The sequence below is a fragment of the Brachyistius frenatus genome, unplaced genomic scaffold, assembly GCF_029030835.1.
Source record: "Brachyistius frenatus isolate BFR_SWC_R1_liver_20210118 unplaced genomic scaffold, ASM2903083v1 Contig_6, whole genome shotgun sequence".
In the NCBI taxonomy this organism is placed as follows: domain Eukaryota; kingdom Metazoa; phylum Chordata; class Actinopteri; family Embiotocidae; genus Brachyistius; species Brachyistius frenatus.
In genome coordinates, this window is record NW_027210605.1 from 7056624 (window position 1) to 7064464 (window position 7841).

The 7841-nt window shown below is 37.3% G+C and overlaps 1 protein-coding gene across 2 annotated transcripts in view; it reads left to right on the forward strand.

The window, feature by feature from the left end:
- cpne5a (copine Va) overlaps positions 1-7612 on the forward strand; it is a 71556-nt gene extending 63944 nt beyond the window's left edge. For both annotated transcript variants that reach the window (XM_069688911.1, XM_069688912.1), the window contains 3 exons: positions 2582-2639; positions 2908-2981; positions 3993-7612. In XM_069688911.1, the coding sequence (XP_069545012.1) occupies positions 2582-2639; positions 2908-2981; positions 3993-4181 (321 nt within the window). In that variant the 3' untranslated portion in view covers positions 4182-7612. The remainder of the gene's footprint in view (positions 1-2581; positions 2640-2907; positions 2982-3992) is intronic.
- The last annotated feature ends 229 nt before the right edge of the window (positions 7613-7841 follow it).

Genomic DNA, 7841 nt, shown 5'->3' on the forward strand with positions numbered 1-7841 from the left:
CATCGAAAACATTCTGCATCAGAGAAGCAAAAGTGTTACCTGCATGGACAATTTGGATGTTTAAAATATCCTACATGATCTGTATACATTGGCATCAGAACTCTGTGAGAGAAAGTACTTATTCTGTCACATTTTACAAAATCAAGTCAACAGGTTTAAATTATGCTATTAAAAATGTCTTGATGTTGCTTTAACTGCTTTCATAATTACCCTCAGTACAAACTCACGCTGCACAACCAAACTTCATTTGAACCCTAAAGTGCCCAGAATCTCCAAAGATGTCCAATATGCCGGCCATGATTTAGATGAAATCTGTACAAAATAATCCAAAAGACATCTGAAATGTTTGCATTTGATAGAGTGGTGCACCTATAAAATCATGGATTCTTGGCTTCTGAGTATTTCACTCAGTGTAAAGTTCTTATAGCGTCAGTGAAGAGATGGAACAAGTTGATACAGAATATGCCATGCTGTTTGACAGAAAAACATAATTCATCATCCATAAAGTTACTGCAAATTAAATAAATACTCTATAGATTTAGTTTTGAGTGCCTCTTACTGCTTTAACTCTCAGACGTCACTAAAGATGTCTTTTTTTTTTTCCAAAAAGATCAAAATCAATGCTGCAGAACCATCAACTTGCTCTCCTTCTAGTGAAATTTTGGCACCTACATTGCCCCAATGCAATTTGACTATTGACAGATCGGGTCAGAGGTTCAGGTGAGCTTTGCTAGTAGATGCTGAATGTCATTTTGTGCCTCTAACCTCAAACAGAGTTAAAGAGCCGGCTACAGAGGTCTGGTACGCTCTCTTCTTTCCAACTCCTCACCCTGCAGGTTTTTTCATTTTCAAACTTGTAGTTGTAGATGTATACAACACTTTTCATATATGCAGTAATTCTCCGCCAAAAAGCTTTCCTTTAAAAAACTAAATTGGATTTGAACAAGTTAATTAAATTTACTGGACAATTTGGATGCTGGGAGACACAGACATGATTTTAGTTCCACAATCCTGTTGTTTTTTCATTAAAGGATCAAACGCCTCAAGTGTCTGTATAGTTATTCAATAGTAAAAGTAACAAGTACCGTGCCTATTCAGGATAGCCTGTTTGGCAGTATGATTGCCTGGCTTCTTGCATTGTTGTGCAGTTTTCTTGAGAACAGTTTGCTGTGGATGTAGGTGAAGACTCGACTACTTCCACTTCAATGCTCTCTGGAACTGCAGCTGTTCAGCATAATTCCAACTTTGCTGCTGCACGGTGCTGAGATTGCCTGTTTGTTTTTTTTGTTTTTATCAGGAATGCACAACCTCAAGTCCCCAGCAATGCATTCATCAAATGTAAAGCCGATGGGACGAACGGTTGTCGAGATATGTGAGGAACAAGCTAACAAACATACATACAGACAGATTTCTTGCATTATAGCATGATGCTTATCACCAGAACAGGTATCTGCTGCGCCTCTGTACATTCATTGTAGTTATTTGCACTGAGAGGAGGGAATACGAGTTGAGACCGACTGATGGTGTGAGATCCCCCGAGTGACTTTACAGCACGGGCAGAGTAACAAATGGTGTAGACTAAATAATTCAACTCTGCATCCAGAATCTGATCTGGCATTTATTGGTGTATGGTCTGGCCTACAAGCATACGGCAAACAGAATATGTATTTTTGGGCGACAGTGAGAGATCATGAGAAATGGGCTTAATGGAGGGAAAAGATAAAATGGCAAAGGAGATAGAGGGAGAATAATGATAGAGACCATGAAGGGGGTGGTCCTCACTCCTATCTGTGACAGGCCCTCTCCCCTTGGGAGCTTTTCCAGGAAAGCTGACCTACTTTTATCCCTGTAAATGCATTTCTACCACAAGCATATATCATTCATTCATGCCACAGCTTTCAGAACTCAACATCAAGGCTGTGGTCTAAATTCATGCAGTGCAGTAACCTCTACACCACAAACTGTGTAGAGGAGAACCCTTATTAATCCTGCATCAATTCGGTTTAAGATTTGTTCAGACCGGAGTTAAATAGGCAGGACACGGGACTTTTATGTTCAATGTTAACAGTGTTTGAAACCTTTCTATATGCAACGTCATGAAAAAATTATGTTACACTGAGTGATGTGTGTAGGATTTATATAAACTACAAGAACAGTGTTTAACCGTTTGTATGATATTCCACTTTGTTAAAACAAATGTGTATTCTGCATAGTGTTTGGCTTAACATATTCTATTACATGTTGGCTGTCGTATCAGCCTTAAAGCCCCAGAGTTGAATCATGTATTTTATGTTTTCTCCCGGACAACCCGAAACCATGCAACATAATGGGAGCAAAAAACTGTGTAGCATTTTTATTTGTCTATTTGATCATTTATCCATAATTGTTTTTATCCGTGACTTCTCTGGAGAACTGTGCTCGCAGATTAATAGTGCCTTTGTGCGATGAGATGTGTGTTGGGGGAAAATTCCACATAATTGGAATGTGTATTTTATTACAAAACATGCCGGGCCTTTTTCCAGAAATGATTGTATTCCATGCATGTGAGTGACAACCGACTGTTTGTTCTTGTTAACGACAGGCAGCCAAACTTCCCATGTCGATCATCATAGTTGGAGTTGGCCAAGCTGAGTTTGATGGTGAGAATATTAATTAAACTTCTTCAGGGAAAAAAAAAAAAAAACTATTTGTTGTCTCTTCATATGTGGAATGTTTTTTTTTTTATTATTATTATTTTTTTTTATTAAACCAGTTCAGACTTTCAACACAAGAACAGAAACAATCGTTCATTCTCAGAAATGATCAGTTAACAGTATGAAAATATGTTTTCCCTGGCTGGTTTCTTGATTCACTAGAAACAAACGTGTATATTAAGTCATACCAGAGATCTCTTTTTTTTCTCTGTAGCCATGGTTGAGCTGGATGGTGATGACATCAGAATCTCCTCGCGGGGGAAGTTGGCAGAGAGAGACATTGTACAGGTGAGACGTTTCTAATGTTGTGTTTCCCTCTCAGCTCTTTATGGGAAGGAAATGGCTCATTTCTCCATGGCACAATCTATGAGAAGTATATCTTTTTTTTCCCATTAGTGGCCATGCCTGGACCGTAGATGGCAATTTTACTTCTTTATTTTATTCCAGTGTGAGATATCATACATAGCATACATAGTATGGATTGTCAAGTTTCTGTGAAATTCATTTCTAGTCATTTTGCTGACACCCTGGTCTTTCATGTACTGCTGCCATTTACTTGTACAAATATAATATAAAAATGAAATCAGCACATTACCACAACAATTTACTAAACACATTCATCAATTGTGCAGCCTTTCCATTTTGGCTACTTTCAGACTTTTTTTTTTTTTTTTTTTTTTTAATCCACAGTGACTACTCTTCCCAATATGTCAACTTTGTTTACAAGTTATCAGCAACTGAGCAATGGCTTTCTATGAAATGTACTCTGAATGTTCCCTTGATGATGAACCCCAGCATTTTTGGTAGACACTTGTCCTGTTGTTTTCCTCTTATTGAGGCTAAAATGTGAACTCCTAACACAGTCTCATTCACACCTGCACAAAAGAGGGTAACCTCTTCAGATTTGAATGATTTCTCAGCCTCTCCTTTAGTGCCACCACAAGAAAAACGACCACATTCATTTACATGTGTAGCCTCACGACTGTGAGACTCCAAAACTTGATTTCTGTTTTTACATTGAGGGGATATGGCATAGAAACACATCTTGTGCATTTATCCTCCTTAGTATTCAGGGAAAGTGTTTTGTTCACCAGGATCCCCAGTTTCTATCACAGCATGAACACCTCTCCTATTCAGTAATGAGGTGAACATGTAGGCCTTATGTATAAATCCAGGTTTGGAAAAACTAAATCCTCTGTAAATTGCTCGGTCCAAAACTAGGAACAGCTTTAACCTTTTAGACTAATACCTTACAGATTCATATACAAGTCATTCATCTTCTCTCCCATGTTGCAACAGTTTGTCCCATTCAGAGACTACATGGACCGCACAGGTAACCATGTACTGAGCATGGCGCGGCTGGCTAAAGACGTGCTGGCTGAGATCCCTGACCAGCTGATCTCCTACATGAAGAGCAGAGCCATTAAACCCAACCCCGTCCCTCCAACTTACTCAGCAGACAACCACCCCCAGACCAACCCTGCCTAGCAGCCACCCCACCCCCCTTTCAAGGCCCTTTTGTATATTATTCTAGCTAAAGAACAAGATGATGACACTCCATTTTGTTTGGAGCAGTGACACTGCTTGGAGAGGGAACCTACTGATGATCGGGGAGTTTTTTCTCTCTGGGTGCTTGAGGATGAAAGCGCTGAGAGGAGACTGGTGTAAAAGGAGGTTTTAGTTGTTTGCTGTCAAACCTGTCAAAGTGATGATGTAATGGATAGCAAGTGAACCTGTAAAAAGGGGCTGTTTGAAAGCATACATATATTAGGATGTGCCAGTTGGTGATACCTTTTGGAATCAATGTGTTAAACTATGAAATCATGTGTCTACTAATTTATTTATTTATTTCAGAAATAATGTATTCCTTTTAGGGGGTTTTAAAAGGTGGGGATTAAAGTAATATTTCCCCTGTAGTTTTCAATCTTATATTTTGTGACCAGTGTAATAAAAACAACCCCCATTTCTACTTTGATAAGGACTGTAATATAAAAGCATGTGATAAAAATCTATTCAGCAGTTTATGGATCATTTTCATTGAAGGATAATTTTAGATTGCAAGCTGTAATGTAGAGGACCTCCTGTGAGCTGTTGCCATACTGATCTTTCAGCACCATGTCTTGACGTATTTCTTATATTTATATTAACAAAATGCACTAATTACTGTCCAAATACAAAGCACAAAGGTTAATAAGCTGATGACCATTATTTTGAGAAAACCGACCACAATGAAGATAATGGAAAGGAGACCACATTATGTTTTCAACATGGCTTTAACATTCTCTTCCAGCATCTTTTCAAACAGCATCCAACAGGAAGAGTGTTTATAAAATAACTATTATACTGAAATATTAAGATTATATTTATCATAAAAATCTGTATTTTTTAGTTGCTAAAAAGAAGAATAACTCAAAGCATTTGCTTGCTTTCTCCATTAGTATACAAAGAGGTACATTGTACAGTTTTTGTTGGCATATCTCATTTGCCATCTTGCTGTTTGTGTTTCTTTCCATTATATCTGTTGTGGTTAGTTTATTATCTGGGATTCTCTTCAGTACTTTTAAAGGAACCTTTAAATATACTTTTGAAAGACTGATGTCAACTATCACTTTTTTCTCCCTAATTGGATTTGATTGTTTGATTTCCCAGAATGAAGATTGAACAATCACAAATCTTTCAACAGAGTTTGAGATATTTATGTTGAATTTTTCATTTTTAAAAGTGATCAGAAGAAAACAATTGATTGCACAAAACAAAACCAGCCCATCTCTTTTTTGTTGTTCTTCCGTATATTACTTTTCTCCAAATAACATTGATTGTTCCCAGACAACATTGTTTTACACTAATGCACAACAGCCCCTTTTATAACTCATAACCGATTAAATAGCCAAGATTCAATTGCACAATTCTTTTTATAATCTAATTCAAGCCAGTTGTTGATACACATTTGTTCATGGTGTTTTATTTTTCGTCACTGTATACATGTTTCTAAAGACAGATACAGCCATTGTGGCTCAGTTGTGCACATCATAAGTTATCTATATATAAAGGCCATTTTTTTCACGAGTATCTCTCGGTCACTCAATATCACGATCCAAATGTGCCTATTATATGGAAACATATCCAAATTCAGTGACCCAGGTGTTACTCTGCCGGCAGCCGCAGGTCTCATGTTCAAGATGTACACAGAAAATGTTGGAGATGATAAACTGTTGCAAGATTCGGACTTTTTTCAGCCCCAGTAGCTGATACGCACTCTCCACCAGTGTTCTGTACTTTTTATACTTGCAGCGCTTCACGAATGATCTTTGAAGTAATGAAAGTAAGCAGTGTCACCGAGCCTTGTTGTACAATATTCAGTCAAGACTTGTTTACAATTCAACTGTGGCTATTTACATTGCCTCAAGGAGAAAGTAAACATTCATGGGTTCCATTAAAAAAATTAGTGTATTTTGGATCTGTTTTATTTGTGCATTATTTGTTCTTATTTTATATCTAAACAGTATTTCCTTGAATGACACCGGAGAACCAACGTTTACAAAGATTTGTCATGTTGTTCTCTGAGAATATGAAGCTCTGTTGTATTTTATTTTGTGTTTACAGTCTTTGTTAGCCGCTTTACTGTTCTTCTGACTCCCACTGCTGCAGTGTCTTGGGATACTGCAGAAACTCAGTCCAGAGACACTGAGCTCCTTCTGTCACAAGTCCAGATCCACAATAGACTTTTTTTTTTTCTGTCTGAATTTTTCATTAGTGATGACATTTCTCCCTCGAAAGACAAAGCAGAGTTTAATCTGCTGCCAAATTCACTTGAATCTGTTAAGTTCCGTTACATAACACTCATAAATACCAGTATACCTCTGCAGAAAGACGTTCAATCCAAAAGAAAATGAATAATATACATCAAATACATTTCTCATGAAATATTTTTCAGTATTATAAATTATTTAGCTAATATGCATCATGAACTTCATTCATATTAGCAAATGTAAGTTGGATTTTCTTCATTGCTCACAGAGATTTATTGTTGAAAAGTACATTTAGCAGAGGTGATGCTCGTTAAATCAGCGTCGATATGCAGCTCATACACAAAGTGTGATTGAAAATGTCTGAGGAAAAAGGAAACAAAAACGTGAAGTTGAGGTGTTGCGTGCACTTTTCCAACATATTTCATTTAATTATTATGACGCGTAACTCGATTAAAGTAGTAGTAGTATGAGGCTTTTCTCCTCATATTATAACCAGCTAGTCTTTTTTGCTGAGGCCTGTAAACTCTGTGACCCCTCAGAGAAATTAGGACACCATTATCCTCGGTATTTAATAAATAATCTCTAAATATGAAGTGGACACAGCAATGACAATTATGCAACTGTGAAACATGAAATTATTGTGAATTCAATTTTTTTTTAGGATAAAAGATGCTTTTTTCCAACAACAGAATTATTTCCTTTCTCTCGGGGGAAATTTCGTTGTTTGTCCCTTCTTTTTAAATTGTATTTGGGCCTGATCTCTAATTACTGTATGTACATAAGCCCCATTTAAGATTATTCAGAGCCAATATGTGTTCAGTTGTTGAACTTGGTCTCTTTAGACAATGTGCATGTTTGTGCCAAAGTGGCAGGAAGTGTGATAGTCTACCTTCATTTCACCTGATTAGTGCATTTACCAGCCACCTCCAGCATGTTGCATCTCTGCTTTCGTTCCATTCTGTTCCTAGGAGACGCATACTGTATGGGTTCTTCTTGCCACTGCTCCTGTTTGATCCCAGGTTGTTTACATACCTCTCTTGGTCTCTGACTTGCATGCTGAATAATTTCCAAACCAGGTGTTGGACATGATATTGTCGTCAAACTGTGGTTTGTGAAATGCTTTGTAATGGATTGCCTTAAATGAAGATGAATAAAATATTGACAACTTTGGCAGAATGCAATCTGGGTTTTTAGTGTCTCACATTGATTATGGTGAACTTGTGTGAAAATAGTTAACACATCAACAAAAATCTGACAATGGAAGTCCAATATTGATTCTCCTTTAAGCTCTGTTTTTGATCTCTACCAACTCCTGGAAGAAAATGTCTGACTTAGTAGCGTCTAAATGCTCCACCGTGTTCACTAAATAGTGGCCAACTCTGTCTTTCTGCTGTTTTAT